General features: G+C 44.9%; 1 protein-coding gene and 1 pseudogene across 1 annotated transcript; both read right to left on the bottom strand.

Annotated features, from left to right (window-relative positions):
• Positions 1 to 3298: 3298 nt before the first annotated feature.
• LOC115519812 lies at positions 3299 to 4767 on the bottom strand (annotated as a pseudogene).
• A 2195-nt stretch (positions 4768 to 6962) lies between these two features.
• NIFK (nucleolar protein interacting with the FHA domain of MKI67) lies at positions 6963 to 18962 on the bottom strand. Its single transcript, XM_030324032.1, has 7 exons — positions 18784 to 18962; positions 17693 to 17830; positions 11768 to 11876; positions 9884 to 10095; positions 8552 to 8617; positions 8356 to 8427; positions 6963 to 7745 (listed from the first exon to the last, which is right to left on the bottom strand). The coding sequence occupies exons 1-7, from the start codon at positions 18886 to 18888 to the stop codon at positions 7557 to 7559; spliced, it is 891 nt and encodes a 296-aa protein (XP_030179892.1). The 5' UTR covers positions 18889 to 18962; the 3' UTR covers positions 6963 to 7556.
• Positions 18963 to 21260: the final 2298 nt, after the last annotated feature.

The following is a 21260-nucleotide window of genomic DNA, read 5'->3' as shown; positions in this document are numbered from 1 at the left end:
GGCATTTGTAGAAAGAACTCTGTTAGCTTCTCGTTTTGATGTTTGCCTTTTCGAATGTCATTCATCACATTTCAGTTAACCACCTGTAGTTGACGGGTGGAAGCTTTGCGATCCCACAAGGAAATGAATTTTGAAATATGGACATCTCCGTTGCACTTGTATCAAGGTCTGAAAGACACTGCTGGCACTGTAGTTTGAGGTTTGGAAATATATCTGCTGCAAATTTGTGTGGGAATGGAGATAGCATTTCTCGTTTGAACTTTTGGCAACACAGCAAGCACATAAAGATAGCAGTGTGCCATTTCTTGCATTCATGTGAATCATCAAAATGACATAAGTGCCATGTAGGTTTCAAGTACAGGTGGTGCTTTGACTTGTAACTATTAGTTTAATTCATTAAGTCTGGGGGTGCCTGGGTGGCTCAGTCGGTTCAGTGTCTGACTTCTGCTCAGGTCATGATCTCGCGGTTTTGGGGCTTGAGCCCTGCATCGGGCTCTGTGCTGATAGCTCGGAGCCTGGGGCCTGCTTACGATTCTGTGTCTCCCTCTCTCTCTCTCTCTCTCTCTCTCTCTGTGCCCCTCTCCCCAACTTATGTTCTCCCTCTCTCTCAAAAGTAAATAAACATTTAAAAAATTAAAAATAAAATTCATCAAGTCTGCAGCAAAAGCTAATTTCCAAAGGTATTCAGTGTTTAGTCATGGCTGAGGGAGGTTCTTTTCATTCAGAAATTTGCAACCTTGGCCCTGAACTCAGAAAGTCTCAAGAAAACTTTATCACCGCTGATCCGTCCAGCTTCTGTGTGGCAGGGCAAGTCAGGATGTTTAGCTTCTGTCAAAAATTCACAGACCCGACGATGGCTGCCGAGTCCACAAGAATAAATGAAATACGTCAGGGATGCTATTGGTTCAATAACACATGATGGGTTCGTGTATTTCCTGATAAGTACGTGCTGATGAATAATACAGTGAATAGGCTTTAAATACCTTACAGTTTCACAAACTGTAAGTTTGTCAACAAAACCTTTTTCTGTTCCACACATATTTTTACTGCCGTTGGTTGTGTACATCTTGGAAGATTCCACTTCGGGTTGTACTGATTTGATTTTTTCTCAACTTTGAAAATATTTTTGCATATACTTGCTCCACACAAACTACTCATAAGAGGCTAATTTTTCAGTCATTTCTAGGGTGAGAAATCATCCCAATTCACCCGGAACTAGGGAGGATTCTGCAACACGGGACCTCCAGTGTTAAACCTAGAAGTGTTCTGGGCAAACTGGGATGAATTGGTCACTCTAGCACTTCAAACTTGGCATTGACTTCTTGAATCATCAACTGAGCAATATTGGCAACATCGATTAAGTCATCAAGAGCCCAGGAAAAACATTTGAAATCATTTGCCTTGCTTTTAAATTTACTGATGTTGTGGGACGCCTGGGTGGCTCAGTCGGTTGAATGTCAGACTTTGGCTCAGGTCATGACCTCTCGGTTGACAAGTTCAAGCCCCGTGTCGGACTCTGTGTTGACAGCCCAGAGCCTGAAGCCTGCTTTGGATTCTGTGTCTCCCTCTCTCTCTGCCTCTCTTCCGCTCATGCTCTCTCATTGTCTCAAAAATAAATACAAACATTAAAAAAATTATTTAAATTTACTGATGTTGCTTCCCTAACTCTTCATGCAGCTGTTCTCACTGAATGGCCAATAGTTTTATTTATTTTTTATCGTATTTATTTTAAATAAACTCTACACCCAACGTGGGGCTCAAACTCACAACCCCAAGATCAAGAGTTGCATGCTGTACTGACTGAGCCAGCCAGGCACCGGAAAAGGCTAATAGTTTTAAAAAGCATATTTTTTTTATTAAAAAAATTTTTTTTAACGTTTTGATTTATTTTTGAGACAGAGAGAGATACAGCATGAGCAGGGGAGGGGCAGAGAGAGAGACACAGAATCCGAAGCAGGCTCCAGGCTCTGAGCTGTCAGCACAGAGCCTGATGCAGGGCTCGAACTCACGGACGGTGAGATCAGGACCTGAGCTGAAGTTGGACGCTCAGCCGACTGAGCCACCCAGGCGCCCCTAAAAAGCATATTTTATCTGGACACATTTATTTAGCGTCTACAAACACAGTTTAATTTCATCATTGGTAAATGGCTTTTCTTGCGTGGCTAACAAACAGGCCACTTGGGAACTTTAGTTACTGCCTCCTTATTTTTTTAGACAAGAAATCATATCCTGAGATATTCCATTCAAAGTATTCTAACTCTCCTGGCTGTTGCTTTCCTGTGAGCCAGGGATATTGTAATAAATGCTTAGTGTGCCAATGTCAACACATTCTCTCCCTCTCTCTCTCTCTCTCTCTCTCCATATATATATATATATATATATATATATTTTTGTTTGTTTGTTTGTTTGTTTTGTTTGTTTTTTAGAGAGAGAGTGTGCATGCACAAGCGGGGGAGGAACAGAGAGCCCAATGTAGGGCTTGAACTCACGAAGCGTGAGATCATGACCTGAGCCGAAGTCAGACCCTCAACTGACTGAGCCAGCCAGGTGCCCCTGGATTCTTTAATAGTCAGATGTTTATTTAAAAATCTGATCTGGGGGCGCCTGGGTGGCGCAGTCGGTGAAGCGTCCGACTTCAGCCAGGTCACGATCTCGCGGTCCGGGAGTTCGAGCCCCACATCAGGCTCTGGGCTGATGGCTCAGAGCCTGGAGCCTGTTTACGATTCTGTGTCTCCCTCTCTCTCTGCCCCTCCTCCGTTCATGCTCTGTCTCTCTCTGTCCCCAAAATAAATAAACGTTGAAAAAAAAAATTAAAAAAAAAAAATCTGATCTGTCAGGGTGCCCGGGTGGCTCAGTCAGTTAAGCGCCTGACTCTTGATTTTGGCTCAGGTCACGATCTCACGGTTTGTGGGATCGAGCTCTGCATCAAGCTCTGCGTCAGGCTCTGTGCTGACAGCACTGAGCCTGCTTGGGATTCTCTCTCCCCTCTCTCTCTGCCCCTCTCCTGCTTGTGCTCTCTCAAAATAAATAAACTTAAAAAATAATAATAATAGGGGCGCCTGGGTGGCGCAGTCGGTTAAGCGTCCGACTTCAGCCAGGTCACGATCTCGCGGCCCGTGGGTTAGAGCCCCGAGTCAGGCTCTGGGCTGATGGCTCGGAGCCTGGAGCCTGTTTCCGATTCTGTGTCTCCCTCTCTCTCTGCCCCTCCCCCGTTCATGCTCTGTCTCTCTCTGTCCCAAAAATAAATAAAAACGTTGGGAAAAAAAAAAAATAATAAAATAAAATCTGATCCACCAACTTAGCGTTTTCTGCCAACTCAGGGTGTAGAAACCCTCCCAGGCTTTACGATCTTTTGCTTAGGTGCTGCCTTCGTGGGAGCCTCAGCAGCCGCCGTTGCTGTCTACAGGTGCTTGCTTAGCCTTTTTTGCTTCCTTGGTAGCCCTGATGGCTTATTCTCGTTGAGCCTTCCTGACGTCAGGTTTCTGACCCCTCTTGGCCATTTTACCAGCATGAGATGCACCAGTGATGGCCCTCTGGAATTGGACCGTACAGGTGGGTTCTTTTCTTTTGAATTTCTTCTGTGCCTTTTTGTGTTTCTTCTGTAAAGTCCAGTTTCTCTGCTGAGGATTCCTCTTGGAAAGGAATGCTGACTTGCATTTTCATTAAGAAATTAGAAAACCTTCCCCTCAGTCCCGGCATAGGGCCTCCCGTGTCCAGGGTAGATTTTGTACCCAGAGAAACTGACAGCTTGAACTTCGTGGCTGCAGCGGCTGTGAGAAGGAAAGATGGTGAAGAGAAAAAAAGCACAGCCGGAGCATCACCGCACAACAGGCACAATTCTGAGCCATCTAATTTGATAAGAAAATAATCCACTCTGCACGATGAGCCTACGTGTGACATTCGAAGTCTGCTTTTCTTGTTTTGAGCTGATGGGTACTAACTGGTAACAAAAACACATAAAATTCATGGCATCCCAATAACATGGGGCAAAATACATTGAGCTGGGGCGCCTGGGTGGCTCAGTCGGTTAAGCATCTTAGCTCAGCTCAGGTCATGATCTCACGGTTTGTGAGTTCAAGCACCGCACTGGGTTTCTGATGGTGCAGAGCCTAGGATTGGGATTCTGTCTCCCCTTCTCTGTGCCCCTCTCCTTCTTGTGTGTCCATGCGCTCTCTCAAAATAAATAAACTTCAAAAAAAAAAAAATATATATATATGGTTGTGTTCCAACCAACCTTTACTTAAGAACACTCAGCTTTGCACTTCATAGAATTTTCATCTGCTGTAACTTTGACTTTTTAAACCTTTAAAAACATAAAATCACAACAGGCAGCATCTGACTTGGCCACCACACAGGATGCCCCATGACATAGTTCACTTTGGGCCACGGGACTATTTCTGCCTCAAGTGTAAAATAATTGTGTGTGTGTGTGTATACACACCCACTTCTGGGTTAAAGGATAGCAGCCATCTGCATCACAGCCACTGTATGGAAGGACAGCTGTCCTGGGTTCCCTAACCTGGGTCAGTCCTTGAACAAGAGACAGCCTTTGCAGTGGACAGTTGACTTTGGAATTCCTACCAGCACAGCTGATCTGAATTTCCATCTCATGCCACCAATCAGCCAGGGTTCCAGTTTCTGGAACACAATGATCAGTTGCCTTGGATGTGGTCACACAATATTGCAGATACTACCGGCAAAATACAGAAAGCCTCACTTTACACTGGTTTGCTCACTGGTCACCCCATGTCTGTCATAGTCTGTCATGTCTCTCGTTGAACCTAGTATGTGGATTGATTCTTCTTCCTTTAGCTTTTTGCTCAGTATATAATAATAACACATACTTTTGCTTCCACATTATTTAAATGCTTATCTTCTCACTTCAAAAAACTGCATTTTTGCAGTCCTGGTCATACTGATTGTAGTTTTGAATTGTACCCTCGTTTGCTCCGTATCACTGCAAAATTTTATATTTTACTGCCTGAGAATTTCCATTCAATTCTCGTCTGTTTTTCTCACTACAAAACTTGAAAATCAAAACACCAGCTTGATGGATTTTCTTGAAGACCCTAATCTAGTCCACAGGAAGATATTCTTTAGAAGCACAGAATTTCTATTTCTTACAAAAAATACCCATGGCCACGACACGCTAGAGATGGAATTCCCCCCCTCCCAGCTCCAGGGCACATTTAAAAAAATAATTTGCACATTAAATGATGGTGAATGGTGCCAGCCTGAACTGGGTGGATGGGTGGCAGGCTGGGAAGAAGGAAGTATTCAACTCCTCTTGCAATGTACACGTGTGAGCTTCAGTGCATATGCCCGCTGGGAGGTGAAGGTGCAATGACATGCTTTCCGGAGCTTTCCCAGGAGGGGAACCAGACAGACATCCAGATCCACAAGGCTGAGAAGTGGTTCAAAAAGGGGAGCAAGATGTTACGCATCAAATACGTATTGATGGGAATGCAAGCTGGTGCAGCCACTCTGGAAAACAGTATGGAGGTTCCTCAAAAAACTAAAACTGCCCTACAACCCAGCAATTGCACTACTAGGTATTTACCCAAGGGATACAGGTGTGCTGTTTTGAAGGGCACATGCACACCCCCATGTTTATAGCACCAACGTATGGAAAGAGCCCAAATGTCCATTGATGGATGAATGGATAAAGAAGATGTGGTGTGTGTGTGTGTATGTGTATATACATATATATATATATATACACAATGGAATATTACTTGGCAATCAAAAAGAATGAAATCATTTCCAATGACATGGATGGAACTAGAGGGTATTGTGCTAAGCGAAATTAGTCAGAAAAAGACAAAAATCATATGACTTCACTCATATGAGGACTTTAAGAGACAAAACATGAACACAAGGGAAGGGAAACAAAAACAATATAACAACAGGGAGGGGGACAAAACAGAAGAGACTCAGAACTATGGAGAACAAACTGAGGGTTACAGGAGGGGTTGTGGGAGGGGGGATGGGCTAAATGGGGAAGGGGCATTAAGGAATCTACTCCTGAAATCATTGTTGGCACTCCATGCTGATTTGGATGTAAATTAAAAAAAATAAAAAAGCAAAAATACTTGAGTGTATTCTAGGCCACCTACCATTCTAGACGTAAAAATCTGCTCTTTGCATACACTTGAAACAAATCCTTATTTCCATTTTATGTCAGAACACCTAGCTCAGTGTCTCATTATTAAAGACTTAACAAATACCGGATGAAAAAATGTTTGGTGGCAATGGGTATTTTTAGTAAATCTGGATTAGCTAAACAAAAGCAAATTTCAAGAGTATCAGAAACCTTAAAATAGTTGAGAAGGCAAAGACCTACTAGTTTACTTCACGACACCCAGGTCCTTATGATGCAATACTAGTCAACCGTAAAAAAAAAAAAATCTTGCCATTTGCAACAACATGGATGGAGCTGGAGTGTTACGCTAAGCAAAACGTCAGCCAGAGAAAGACAAATACCATGATTTCACTCACATGTGGAATTTAAGAAACAAAGAGAAGAAAATGAAAAAACAAAAGGCAAACCAAGAAATACTCTTTTTTAAAGAAAAATATTTATATTTGAGTGAGACAGAATCTGAAGCAGGCTCCTGGCTGTCGGCACAGAGCCTGACGCAGGGCTCGAACTCACACGCTGACATCATGACCTGAGCTGAAGTTGGATGCTTCACCGACTGAGCCCCCCAGGAGCCCTGAAACAGACTCTTAACTATAGAGAACTGATGGTCCCCAGAGGGGAGGTGGGTAGGGGATGGGTGAAACTGGTGATGGGGATTGAGGAGGACACTTGTGATGAGCGCCGGGTGTTGTATGAAGTGTGTGTGTGTGTGTGTGTGGGGGGGGGGTCACTGTACTGCACACCTGAAACCAATATAGCACTCTATGGTAACTACACTGGAATTTAAGCACTTAAAAAGGAAAAGACACCCAAATCCTACTTGCATATAAATGAATTGTAGAAAAAGTTTATTTGCCGGTCACTGATTCTTGAGATACAATTCCACATTGATGATACGAACACAAAATGACAGTCATTAAACCTTGCTAGCCCCCCAAAGACTTAACTTGGTAAAAGCGGTCACGTACATATACTTGAAGGGCTTTCTCACTCTCCAAGTAATTTAACTTCCAGTTTCCATCACATGATGTTCAAGTGCTCTTATGGGTTAGCCGTGCACAGTCTAACAGAGAACCATGTAGATGGTCAAGCAAGAGTCTGTATTCTTTATCTGATGGTAACAATAAAAGCTGCAGGAAGTGGGGACTTTTCTATCCACGAAGAGAAACTAAAGACAGCTATGAAATGTGCAAAGAAAACTAGAGACCAGGACAAAGAGGCAGCGTGAGCCCAGCTACTGCACGCTGAAATGCCAGCAAGGGCAGGTAAGCCGGTTATTGACCGCTTTCCTTACTGACAGTTTGTCCTCCAAGAACCCTGTCAATGGTTGCATTTCACTGCACGTAGTTAAATACAAAGAATTAGCCCTCACAATAAAATCACACTTTTCAGAAGAAATATAATACATTTAGAATCACTGATTGCCTTTTCTTCGTCTTTTTTTCCTTGAGCGTGTAGGTGTTTGAGTCTGCTGTGTTTCTTCTTTTACACCAGGTACAGGCTGTTTGAAAACTATTTCGTTATCTTTATCGTCAACATTCATTTTAGCCACTTCCGATTTTCGCTTCTCCAAAAATGTTGGTGTGCAAACTGGTGTGGGGCCCTGGATTCAATGAGTAAAACATTGTAATAGAGAAATAAAGGAAAATATTAGGAATGACTTTACCCCCCCCCCATACTCCTTGCCCTGTATTTTTACAAGTTCCCCTGTGTTATTTTAGGCCTGTTTATACCTTTTGGTGATACAAGTGCACATAACACAGCCTAGGCCCTTACCAAAGTTAGTATCAAGCTCACAATTAACTGGAATAGAACGTGCTCCATTATAGGGTATTAGGGAGAAAACTAGTCTCACATTTGTAAAGATAGTAGCCTCATTTCTCCCTACTGACTCAGTCACTTTGCCGAAAAGGTAAACTGCCATACGCTCACAGTAACTTTTGCTAAGCTCACTGCATCTGCTAAATCACCAGGGTTTACTAAAACAATCACAAGGTTAAATTTGAAATTTTAATAAAGTGACAGCAGCATGGACTGCTTTTACTCTTTTATCTTTTTAAAGTAATCTCTACACCCATCATGGGGCTAGAACTCACAACCCTGAGATTAAGAGTCACACGCTCCACCAACTGAGCCAGCCAGGTGCCCCTGCTTTTCCTCTTTCAAATCATTTCTATAATACCCCATTTCCACAACAGTGAACACAATTTTACCTGGCTATCCACAGTCTGCTCAGGGGTGCCAGGAGTGCACGGAGCTTTTTTCTTCTTCTTCTTTGATAAGACCTTCAATAAATTTTAAGAGACGTTACCAATCTGCGTATTTATCAGTGACAGTAGTCTTGAATATGTATTTCCCCATTTATCTTTCCCTTATACCTGGCATATAACATGATAAAAACAATTTTACCTGGCTATTTGTAGATTTCTGAAGACCAGTGTCGGAAGCACTTCTTTTTTTCTTTTTACATAAAACCTTAAATAAAGAAATGAACTGGCAATGTCACATACGTATGCCATTTACATGCTTAACTTACCATTAGATCCTTACACGCATAATCAGTAAATGCTCTCCAAATGACAAAGCATTTCAATTTAAAAACCAAAACCCATGATCTTAAGGCAAAACTGGGAGAGAGAGACCCTCACTAAGGAATGGGCACAGCTGTGGAGGTTGAAGTAGGGCCAAACCTGAAGTTGGCCATACAGAAACCCGAGTCAGATGTGAACCAGAGGAACGGTAACAACAAAAGCTACAGTTGGTTAAAGTCCGACTCTTGATATTGGCTTGGGTTGTGATGTCAACTGGGCTCCGCATGGACAGTGTGGAGCCTGCTTGGGATTCTCTTTCTCTCAAAAAAACAAAACAAAACAAACAAACAAAAAATATATATATACACACACAAATATATATATTAAAAAAAAAAAAAAAAAAAGAAACGTGAACTGGAAGAATGCGAAAAGGCGGGCCCTGTCTTAGCCAAGTTCAGGATTGGGCAACGAAACAGAGCTGCTCTTGCAAAAGCCAGCAAACAGGCTACAGGAGAGGCATTTCTTGCAGGCCTGTTTTGCAGCTTCACTGTCCCGGCTCCCACACGGTTCCCACGAGCGCCAGGGCCCTGGGACGGTGACACGCTCTTTTAACACCTACTGCGAAAGTGTGTGTTTAGGATTCGAGCAAGAAGTGAACAGCTAGGAATTTGAAAATCCGTGCTAACTCATTTTCGTTAAGTTGTCTCGTATATTTCAACCCCTGGCTCATTTAATTCGCAGAACTGACGCTTATTGGTTAATTCCGATCTGTATGTTAAGAAGAATATTTCTAATTCCAAAATCAGAATGGCAGTAAGAAAGATCGTTGATTCACAGCCTTGATGTTTAAGGAGAGCATATAATAAACCAAACATTTCATTCTGAATGACATCTTCAATAGTTTTCTATAAGCATTATAGTTTTTGGTTAAACAGTGGTTTAACTTCAGTAACTTAAAAACAGATCATAAAAATTTTGCAAATGACCTAATCCCTTTCAAGAATTTCCTCTTCTGTATAATGGAAATAACGGGACCTGCGCTAACAAACTTTTAGAAGAAACCTACAGTGCAAGGTTTCAAAAACTTAGACAAAGCCTCAACACTGGGCTAGAAACTTTATGTATAAAACCATAAACAGGCTGTAATTATTGAGGAACAAAGCCCACCCTGTGAAAAACTATGAAAAACATTTTGTGAAAGAATATTTACCAGTGGAGGAAAATCATAATCAATTCCTTTTTTGGCTAATCTCTTCCTGAGTAACTTTTCTTTCTTTTTAAATCGCTCCTCCATCTGTAGCTTTTGAAGAAGCGTCCGATTCTGATTATACCGTTTCACTGCTGGATAGGATGGCTTTTTAAATGGAATATGCCACTCTCTGAAAAGTTCTTCGTGTACCTTTTCAGGTGGTATAAAATGACCTAGATGTAAGAGAAAGAAAGAAAAGTGTTTCCAAACCAATGCAACGGAGAGGATTCAATGTTTTTGTCAAGATGATGGGTCTCCCGTTTTCAAGAGCAAGAGTGAAAGAATACGGGGGTGGGGGGGGGAGGGCGGCTAAAGGAAAGGCACACAGCCAACAATTGTTGTTAAACGCCAAGAACTAATCCAGGAGCCAGGAATACGTGAGTGAACAAGAGGAGTCAGAGAAGGGCATGTCGTGGTGGCATCAAGTCTGGGGGCGGGGGTCCTTAAAGCTCGCAGGATCTCAGACTGTGTGACCCGCCGTAGCAGAAAGATCCCGTTCAGCTCATCTCTGCGTACCCACCTCTCCAGGACTCAGCCAGCTTCCCCTGATCTCCATCTCTCTGCTTACGGGCCCTTTGCAGGCCGTGGCGGCACAACGGGACCTTTCGCAAAGGCAGGCCCAACCCTCGGCATCGACTTTCAACCGACAGGTGGGGAGTTGGTTAAGTACCCCAGTTCCCTCGCCTGGGAGTTGGGGTAACTCGGTCTCCCCGTGCTACCCAGCAGGATGGAGCCCAGCCGCCTACACACTACGGTGCTTGCCAGCTCACCCTCAGTGACTTCCTTCTCCCCGGATTTCTCTACTCCCTACAAGTATTTTCCTCGGCTCACCTCCAAAACACACTACTTCCACTCAAAAAAAAAAAAAAAAAAAAAAAAAAAAAAAAAGAGACAACGTGGCTAATCCTCCATTTGAACTCCTAACAGAGCTCAGAACCTCTCGTGTGATCTTTCGAAGTCAGACCCAGCACAGCACTGATCCTACACATGCCGTCCTGACATGTTTTCGGTCGCCTCTTGGGCCCATCTCCTCCTGGCAAGAGCCATGCTTTTTATGTGCGAAATGAATCCATGACCTCGACGAGGCTGCTGGGATTCTCTCTCCCAGCAGCGGGAACCGAGGGAGAGTGACGCTGCCTGGGCAGGTCGTCAGCCGCGTGTGTGGCTCTGGCACCTGGGATGGTCACACAATCCCACCATCAGCGCAGAGAAGCCAAAACTTAGACTCTGCCTCCAGAGGCACCGGGCTGCGGACAGAGGTGCTCTGCGAATACAGAGCTGGCAGCTCCACTCTCCGTGGGCCGCACTGAGCTGGCGTCGCCCCCCTCTACTCCTCTCTTGCGGACGAGCCATGACCACCGCCACCGTCATTCACACGACTCTCAGATGGGATTTCTTGCCTTTAACCTTATCCCATCTAGGACCCATTAATGGCTTCCCCTTGCCCTCAGGATATCTTCTCAACTCCCAGATTTACATGCCCGGCCTTCGGTAACCTGACCTCCTCTCATCTCCTGGCTCCCCTCACACTCCTTCACAGGCAAATAAGTACCATCAGTCACCTCTCCCTTTGCACGTGCTGTCCCCTGGCACACTCCCATTTAATCTTCAGGTTTCCACCTAAAGACCCTTCCTCGGGGGAGCCTTCCACATCCCATGAGTGATCGGGCACCTGCCCTTCCATGCACTCCTAGTGACTCGTCCTACTTCCATCTCGGCACACACGGCTCTCACTCTAGCAGATTTTAAAATCCCAACTGGAAATCTGTCTAGAAAATGCACTCCTATCTCTGCACTTAAGTCCTTACAATGCATCCCCACAGAATGCAAGAGAAGAGCACTTACACTTCAAGAGTCTTTCACCAAAAAGGTAGTTGTTCATTGTTTCACCAACTATCTTGGCAACATCTTCAGACGCAAACTCCACAAACGCGTAGCCTTTACTATTTCCAGTCTGCAATGGAACACCCACCACCAAAAGTAGAACAATCAAATTCTTACCAGTAGTGAAACTCTTAAAATGCCATTAATTTAAATAACGTACGTAAGCCCCATTACCGAATAACATTACGACACCTTTAATTCTAACTTCAATGCACGGTGTGGGGACTGTTATGGGAAAAGAAAAAATCCAAAATAGTCTGAACTATCTTGAGTTGTTCCTGGGATTTCTTTTTGTATTTTTCATTTCATTTGCTTATTTTGAGAGCGAGTGAGCAAACAGGGGAGGGGCAGAGAGAGGGAGAGAGAATCTCAAGCAGGCTCCACACTGTCAGTGCCAAGCCCAACTCAGGACTTGAATCCGTGAAATGTGAGATCATGACCTGAGTTGAAACAAGAGTCAGACGCTTGGACTGAGCCACCCATGCGCCCCTGAGGTATACCTGAGATTCTGATCACGTGATAAATACACTACTAGTACAACTGGAATTTACTGTATAAAGGAAATCTGGTAGGGCCCACAGTCCTTTACTCATCACCAGTTTCAACGGTAGTCACTTTATTCGTGTATTAACAATGCCCAGCAGAGGGGTGCCTGGCTGGCTCAGTCTGTAGAACATGGGACTCTTGGTCTCAGGGCTGTAAGGTCTAGCCCCACGACCACACGCTGGGAGTGGAGCCTACTCAAAACAAAACAAAACAAAACAAAACAAAACAAAACAAAACAAAACAAAAAACAGGTGTCTGGGTGGCTCAGTTAGTTAAGCGTCTGACTCCTGACTTTGGCTCAGGTTAAGATCTCATGGTTTGTGGGTTCAAGTTCTGTGTTGGGCTCTGCACTGACGGTGCAGAACCTGCTTGGGATTCTCTCTCCCTCTCAAAATAAATAAATACTTAGGTTGTTTTTTTTTTCCCTTAAGTTTATTGATTTATTTCGAAGGTGGGGGGAGGGGGCAGAGAATCCCAAGCTGACTCTGCACGGTCAGTGTGCGGAGCCTGATCTGGGGCTCGAACTGGAGAACTGTGAGACTGTGACCTGAGCCGAAATCAAGAGTCGGTCGCTTAACTGACTGAGCCACCCAGGCACCCCAAATAGTTAACATTTAAAAAACAAAACCCAAAACAACGCTCAGCAGATAGCGTGGTGGTTCACAAAGAAAGCAGGTAATATAATTTTCATTCTACACATAAGAACTGGGAAGACACTAACTCCTCAGTGTCACCAAGCTAATCGATAAAATACTGTGTTCATTTTCGGGGCACCTGGGTGACTCTGCTGGCAGCCAGCTCTTGATCTGAGCTCAGGTCCTGACCTCAAGGTTGTGAGTTCAAGCCCCGTGTTGGACTCCACACCCAGCATGGCACCAAATAAATAAATAAACAAATAAATATTGTGTTCCTTTTCACGTTTTCTAGTGACCGGTCGTCTTCATGACTGATGGTAAAGGGATGCTGCCAACATCTCCTGAAATGCACATCCTGGGTTCCTGCCCTCCACACAACATAGTGTATCTTCTCACTTGTCTTAATAACAAGAGCACGGGTTCTAGAGTCCAAATGCCCAAGTCTGGATCCTAGCTGTGACAGTTAGGCAAGTAATGTTAAGCCTCAGTGTTTCATTCTATTAAATGGGGAAAGAATAAGCACTTTCGCGGGGCTGCTATGAAGAAATAATCTGTAAGCGCTCCAGGGGATGTTAGTCAGGTACTTGAATGTTCTTTAGAGTGGCAGAGGATGCCATCCCCAAATATGCTACTCCGGCATAAGGATTATTTTGAGCTGAGGGCAACCGGGAAGTAGTGGATAACGAAAAAGCCCTTTGCCGTCCTCCATTCGCCTAAGGGCAGGACACGAATTTACAGGGTTCCGGCCAGAAAATCTAGGAGTGTAGGTGGAAGCCAATCTTTCTTCCCTTACGGCTCCAATTATCAGTAACGATAACTATTTCACAATTTTGCATTAAACGTATCTTTGGCTACGGATCAACACTGGTGACGAAATTAAGGAAATGAGCAGGAGGCTCGTTTGTAACACAGCGGTGCCGCTAACTAGCAGCTCTGGGTGCGTTGGCTGTCAGTTACCTGCAGCAAGATTGTGGTAAAACTTTGTATGTCTGAAAATCCGTCATAATACCACCTCTTTTTTTTTTTTAAGTTTGTTTGTTTGTTTATTTATTAAGAGGGAGGGAGGGAGGGAGAGAAGGTGGGTATAAGCAGGGGAGGGGCAGAGACACAATCCCAAGCAGACTCCACACCATCAGTCCAGAACCCTATGCGGGGCTTGATCCCACAAACTGAGAGAACATGATATGCGCGGAGGTGCGCTGGATGCTTAACTGACTGAGCCATCCAGGTGCCCCCTATAATCCCAACTCTTAACAGGGAGGGGGAAGATGGTGGAGTGGAAGACACACACTGATTCCAACTTACTGTACCACATTGTAAACAGGCATAAACCTTCTGAAAAGTGACTCGAAAATACATGTCAAGTGTCTAAAAAAAGAAACAAATAAAAAACCAAAAAAAGCCAGGGGTACCTGGTGGGCTCAGTTGGTAGAGCATGTGACTTCTGATCTTAAGGTTGTAAGTTTGAGCCCCACATTGGGTGTAGAAATTACTTACAAATAAAATCTGTAGGGGCGCCTAGGTGGTTCAGTCGTTAAGTGTCTGACTCTTGATTTTGGTTCAGGTCATGATCTCCTGATTTGTGGGACTGAGCCCTGTGGTGGGCTCTGCTCTGACAGCATGGAGCCTGCTTGAGACTGAGATTCTTTCACCTTCTCCCATCCTTCCTTTCTCCCTGTCTCTCCCCTGCTTACCTGTGAGCTCTCAAAATAAACTTAAAAAAAAAAAAAAAAAAAAAAAAAAAAGCGCGCCAAGCTTTTACCTAGTAGTATCAGAATGCTGGAAGTACTGTGCAAACAGTCAAAATTGGGGTGAGTGGGGAAGGTGGCAGCTTTATTACGCAACAATGCTGAAAATGGTAAATTTTAGTGCATCTCCTTAAGGAGCAAGCTTTCTAAAAGAAAACTGACCTGAACTCTTCTTCAAAAAAGCCAATGTCAAGAAAAGCAAAAACAATTAAGCCAAAAGGGCAAGAAGACTGTTCTAGATATGCTAAAGAGCTAGAACCAAACACAATGCATGAACCTTGATTGGATTTCAGAATGGGTAGGGGAAAAATAATCTTCTGATTATTAACTGAATAAATTGAGCTAAAGAATAAAATATAAATTTGAAACAAATATGACATGTATGTTCATTCATACATGAACGTGTAGTAAAAACTTAAACACATAAAGGGGTTCCTGGTGCTAGCTTACTTAGTAGGTTATGCGTCTGGCTCTTGGTTTCGGCTCAGGTCATGATCTCATGGCGGCGGAACGGAGCCCCTTGTAGGGCTCCGTGCTGAGCATAGAGCCTGATTGGGATTCTCTCTTGCTCTCAAAAAAAAGAGTAATGAAAAGAACTGGATTCATGAATAGTAATTCCCTGGACTTGGGGAGAAAATGAAAAGGATTGGGGAAGGGTACAAAAGGGGACCTCAAGTCTACCTATAATTTTTTTTTTAATTGTTTTTTAACATTTATTTATTTTTGAGACAGAGAGAGACAGAGCATGAACGGGGGAGGGTCAGAGAGAGGGAGACACAGAATCCGAAACAGGCTCCAGGCTCTGAGTGGTCAGCACAGAGCCTGACGTGGGGCTCGAACTCACGGACTGGGAGATCATGACCTGAGCTGAAGTAGGATGCTTAACCGACTGAGCCACCCAGGCGCCCCTATAATTTATTTCTTAAAGAACAAAGATCTGAAACAAGTATGAGATCAAGCTGACACCTGATGAAAGTAAATGGTGGATCACTGAATAGTCATCAAATATGCCAGCAGACTTTAGGATGTTTAAAATACCTCACCCACATAATACACAACCATTACAAAGAGGCAAATGGAAAAACAAGGGGAGGAATACAGACAAAATGTTATTTTGCTTAGGATGGGAGACACTAGGGCATTTTAAGGTTAAAATCCTCTTTAATGTCGAGATGTTGCTTTGACAACAAAAAACTTCGGATCTGTGCTTTTATGACAATCAGCAGATGACAGGTGCATCTCTCTCCCCTCACACACCAAATCGAATATAAAATTTCATTTTGATAAAATGTGGAAAAAGTGTATCAAGAAAAAAAAGATTCTAACAGTGAGAGGTCTATGGTTATAACCCAAAGCGGATGTGTGCAGGGAAGAAAATACAGTGGCCGTTCCTCTATTAGGAAAACAAAGCATATAAACTTTTTCTTTACTAGAAAGAAGATACAATATAACAGCAACATTTATAAAGGATTTACTGCCTGTATCAGTCACTGTTCTAAAACTTTACATTCATTACCTTGTTTAATTTTTCATCATATTCTTCTAGGAGGTGGATGCTATTTTATTTTATTCACATTTTACAGACAAGAAAATTGAAGCATGGAGAAATTACATAACTGGTCCAAGGTCATACAATGAGTGACCTGTACAACCAGGGTTCAAACCTAGGTGGTCTGGCTTCAGTGTCCTTATACTTAACTACTCAGTATATAGCCCTTTGCTATCATAGGGATGCCTGTGCCAGAGGCTAATACAAGACATTCGTACTTGAGGCACCTGGGTGGCTCAGTTGTTTGCATGTCTGTCTTTGACTCAGGTCATGATCAGGCGTGTGAGTTCGAGCCCCACATTGGGCTCACTGCTGTCAGCAAAGAGCCCCCGGAGACTCTGTTCGCCTTTTTCTGCCCCTCCCCCACTTGTGCTCTGTCTGTCTCTCTCTCTCTCTCAAAATAAACATTAAAAATAAATATTCTCAGGGCGCCTGGGTGGTTCAGTCAGTTGAGTGCCTGACTTCGGCTCAGGTCATGATCTCACAGCTCGTGAGTTTGAGCCCCGTGTCGGGCTCTGTGCTGACAGCTCAGAGCCTAGAGTCTGCTTCGGATTCTGTGTCTCCCTCTCCCTATGCCCCTAACCCACTCGCATTCTGTCTCTGTCTCTCTCAAAAATAAATAGACATTAAATAAATAAACAAACATTTTTGTGGTGGCTGGGTGGCTCAGTCAGTTGAGTGTCTGACTTCAGCCTAGTTCATGATCTTGCTTGTCCTAAGTTCAAGCCCCAAATCAGGCTCTGTGCTGACGGCTCAGAGCCTGGAGCCTGCTTCGAATTCTGTGTCTCCCTCTCTCTCTCTGCCCCTCGTCTGCTCATGTCCTCTCTCTCAAAATAAACATTAAAAAAAAGTTTTTTTTAAATATTAAAAAAAAAAAAGATAGGGGCGCCTGGGTGGCTCAGTCGGTTAGGCGGCCGACTTTGGCTCAGGTCACGATCCCACGGTCTGTGAGTTCAAGCCCTGCGTCGGGCTCTGTGCTGACAGCTCAGAGCCTGGAGCCTGCTTCATATTCTGTGTCTCCCTCTCTCTGACCCTCCCCTGTTCATGCTCTGTCTCTCCCTGTCTCAAAAATAAATAAACGTTAAAAAAAAAAAAGTTCTGTTCAAAAAAAAAAAGATATTCATACTTGCTCTTCAAACTGAAGTTCATGTACCCGTGGCCTAGTAACCATAGAATAAATAGGATTCATTTATCAGGATTATCAATTTAAATTGAGGATTTGGAGCCATTTAAAAAAAATAGCAAAACAAACATCTACATTAATACTGATTGTGCCTTTGACTGTTGCAGGTTCTAAATCTTACCCTCCCCTTTCTGATATGAACTGTGATAAACAACAGTATATGAACGTGCACCGTAAAGTGTCATAACTTACTTACTTATAAGATATAAAACGATCTAATCTTACCCGTTTACTTCTGGACAGTCTGAATCTCGTAACAGTGCCAAACTGGGAGAAATATGCTCGGATCTGGGTTTCGTAAAGTGCTGGAGGTAAGTGGCCCACATAGATCACTCCAGGAGTAAGTTTCTCTTTCTCCTTTCGCTGAAGACGTAAAGACCAGGTAAACAAAACTTTTAATTCAAAAAAATCACATTGCAACACGACTTCAAGACTGCTGGCTTTCAGTCGAAGACAAAAGACTTGCCCTGCATTTCCAATGACAGAGTAGTAATTAAAAACTTTGGTGTTTAACATCTACCTCCCCAAGAGGGCAGCGGTCTAGTGGTAGGTAGTCTTAGCCTCCAGTATCGCAGCACCCAGCGCCTTGTAAACGTTCAGTAAGTATATGCTGAATCGATGGATAAGCAATATTTGCACACATCGTTTTAAATCTTCTGGCCAAACTCCACACAAACATACCCTTCAATTTTGCTTGCAGTTCACCGTTTACTCACACCCACTGAACTGAACAATTTGAAGACACTGACTTTCACGATCCCGAACAACCTTCTAGCACCTCAGTCATGCCCTTGCTTTCTATAAGCAAGAACTTTCAAATTTGCCAAATGTGTGTTTTATGCTTAAAAACCAAGGCAAATACAACTTGATGTCACGGGCCCTAGTCAGCCAATGAAACTCGGCAAACACTGTCTTTTAAGAACTCCAAAATCACCAACTGGGCAAACAAAACTCTCAAATTCGGGGGCAAGGCGGAGGCGTGACAACTCTAACCTGGGGTTGATTCCATTCCCAACAGCTGGCTCTCTCCCCTGGCATCACCCCGATTACCTCCCGCGTATTTCCACAGGAGACCCCTAAGGCCTACACGGCCAAACTCCATCTCTCGATCGGCATACCCCTTCCGGTTTCGCGGAGGCCTTGGCCTCCAAGCTCGTTAAGGCCGGCGGGCCACCCCGAGAGACGCTGGCGCGAGGAACGCGAGGAACGCGAGGAGCGCGGGGGCAGGGAACCGCACGGGCTTCCGCGCTGTCCCGGAGACCCCCAGACCCGGCTTGCCGCCTCCCCTCTCAGTTCGGCCCGCGGTGGCTGCTCACCTGGGTTGCGCGCCGGCGAGACTGCGCCACCTCCTTCTGAAACTTGGCCTCCTCCTGCGGGTTCAGCGACAGGAACGGCTTAGCCGGGCCTGCAAAGACCGCCATGGCGACAGCTTCCAAGCCGAAGAGCTCCACGCGGCGGCCCCGGAAACGCCGAGCCCTCAGGTCCTCCAAAGCGGAAGTGGAGGCAGGAGACCTGCGCGGCGAGGCGCGGGGGGCGGGGCATAAAGCGCGGGATGGGGCGGAGCCGGGAGGGGCCCGAGCGAACACGGGCGCCCACTGCTGGCCGGGCCCCGCTTGGCCTTGCTCTCTTTCCGGCCACCTGTCTAAAATGGCAGACGCTAACTTGTTCCCGTCTACGTTGCGGCCAGCCAATTTCAAAGAGAGGTTCGAGCCCCACGTTGGGTGTAGATTCCTTAAAAATAAAATCTTTAAAAACAAATAAAACACAACCAAGTAAATTTGAAGATCTAAATCGCTTTATTAAATGACTCATGAACCAGGCGGCATCCTATCTACCAAGTAGAAAGGAACTCCATGGAGCTGCAGAAAAGGAAAGGTTTTTAAAGGCAAAGGGGATGGGAGGGGAATTATTAGAAAATAATGCATTGTCACCTGTCACCCTCCTAAGGCAGAGGGAAGGGATCTATCAGAATGACCTCCAGTTTGGCAGATTAAAGTTTACGGGGGTGGGGGTGGGGTGTGAACTATAGTCCAGTTAGGTATTAAGTCTTCATTTACTCACATGGGTCCTTAACATAAGTGACTGCATTGGGGGCTACTAGTTTTCTAAGATCAAGAGTTTCTGAGATCAAGAGTTGGATGCTCTACCAACTGAGCCAGACAGGTGCCCCTGGATTTTGTTCTTTAACACAGGAAAAGTAGGGTGTGGAGTGGAATGGAGGCGACAGCAGCAGTCCAAACAGAGCTGGTGCGGGGGATCGTGGTGGCAGGTGTTCTGGCGCCCGGGATGGCCAAGTTTGGCTGGCGCCCAGGTGTATGTGTGGGAAGAGCGGACAGTAAGCCTGTACAGTAGAAACACAGAATCTGGGGCCCCATCCCATACCTATGAGTCAGAATCTGCTTAGAAACAAACCCCCTTCGCCCACCGGGAATTCATATGCTCCATAGATCTCACTTTGGGTAACAGGAGCAGAGATTTGGGGATTGATCACTGTACTGAGTGAAATGTGTCCTCCCCAAGATAAATTTAAGTCTCCCCCCTGCCACCGTACATGTGATGGAAACAGAGTCCTTGCAGGTGTAATCAAGACGAGGTCATGCTGGAGTAGGATGGGCCCTATTCCAATAGCTAGTGTCTTTACATAAAGAGAGAAATTTGGACACACACACACATGCACACACACAAAATGCCACTTGATAACAGAGGCAGAGAGTGGAGTGATGTGTTTGCAAGCCGAGGAACGTGAAAGATGCCTGGCAACCAGCAGAAGCTAGGAGAGGTAAAGAAGGACTCTCTCCTATAGTCTTCAGAGAGACAATGGCCGTGCCAACATCTCGAATTTGGATTTCTGACCCCAGGTTCTCACCGCAGCCCAGACTTCACCGGCTTTTTTTTTTTTTTTCCCCTTCCAAACCTTTGTCAGTCACTCTCCGTTAACAGCGACCGCTGGTGATGTTCACCCTGGCCCTGTTGGGTAACATCTCGTTGGGCTGTGCCTCTGCTGCCCAGGACCCAAGGGTCACTCTGGGACCTGGACAGGTGGTCACAGGAGTTGATGTGGCATCCTGTTCAGAGAGCCTGGGAACCGTTAACCCCTGAGCCCTGTGCTGGGGGAAATCCCCAGCTTTTTCGTCCATAAGGAAGAGTTTGGGTGACATGATTGTGAAGGTCGATCTCTTGGGGGAGTCTGTGCCCTCTGGTGCCGTAGGGACACTACTTTTTATTTATTTTTTAATGTTTATTTTTGAGAGAGAGAGAAAGAGGGGGAGAGTGCAGGGGAGGGGCAGAGAGAGAGGGAGACAGAGGATCCAAAGCAGACTCTGCACTGATAGCAGGGGGCTCAAACCCACAAACTGCGATATCACGACCTAAGCCCCAGTTGGACGCTCAACTGACTGAGACACCCAGGAGCCCCTGGGGTATGTCTTTCTTATGCCACTTCCTTACCCAACTCTTACGGCAAGTCAAGATTTCCCTGGTCTCAAATCATGCCATGACCAGATACCAGCATAGAGCCCATGAGGATTATTCAGGCTGGCCAGTCCTAGGCTAGTTACCTTGCCCTGCCTTGCCTTTCCTGCAGAAACCCCAGTAAAGGCATCTGGTTCAGGTTTTCCCTCAGTCCTGCTTCTGCCTCCAGACCAAACCTGGAGCTTCCCCATGCAGTCCCCTGTAGGGCATGGGATGCCCTGTCCTCTTGGGAAACGTGATACATTCTTCTTTCAATGACGCTGACCTCTCCATGTTGTCACTCTGTTATCTATTATAAAATCCCATGGGTACAAATGAGACA

Source organism: Lynx canadensis, chromosome C1, assembly GCF_007474595.2.
Source record: "Lynx canadensis isolate LIC74 chromosome C1, mLynCan4.pri.v2, whole genome shotgun sequence".
NCBI classification, from domain to species: Eukaryota; Metazoa; Chordata; class Mammalia; order Carnivora; family Felidae; genus Lynx; species Lynx canadensis.
This window is presented reverse-complemented; position numbering and strand designations above follow the sequence as displayed.

Coding starts and splice junctions, on each gene's coding strand:
- NIFK (XM_030324032.1), bottom strand. CDS start 18,888: ATGGCGGTCTTTGCAGGCCCGGCTAAGCCGTTCCTGTCGCTGAACCCG. Junction 17,831..18,783: donor CTCGCCGGCGCGCAACCCAG/GTGAGCAGCCAC, acceptor TTACGTCTTCAG/CGAAAGGAGAAAGAGAAACT. Junction 10,096..11,767: donor TGGTGAAAGACTCTTGAAGT/GTAAGTGCTCTT, acceptor TCTTACATCTAG/GTCATTTTATACCACCTGAA.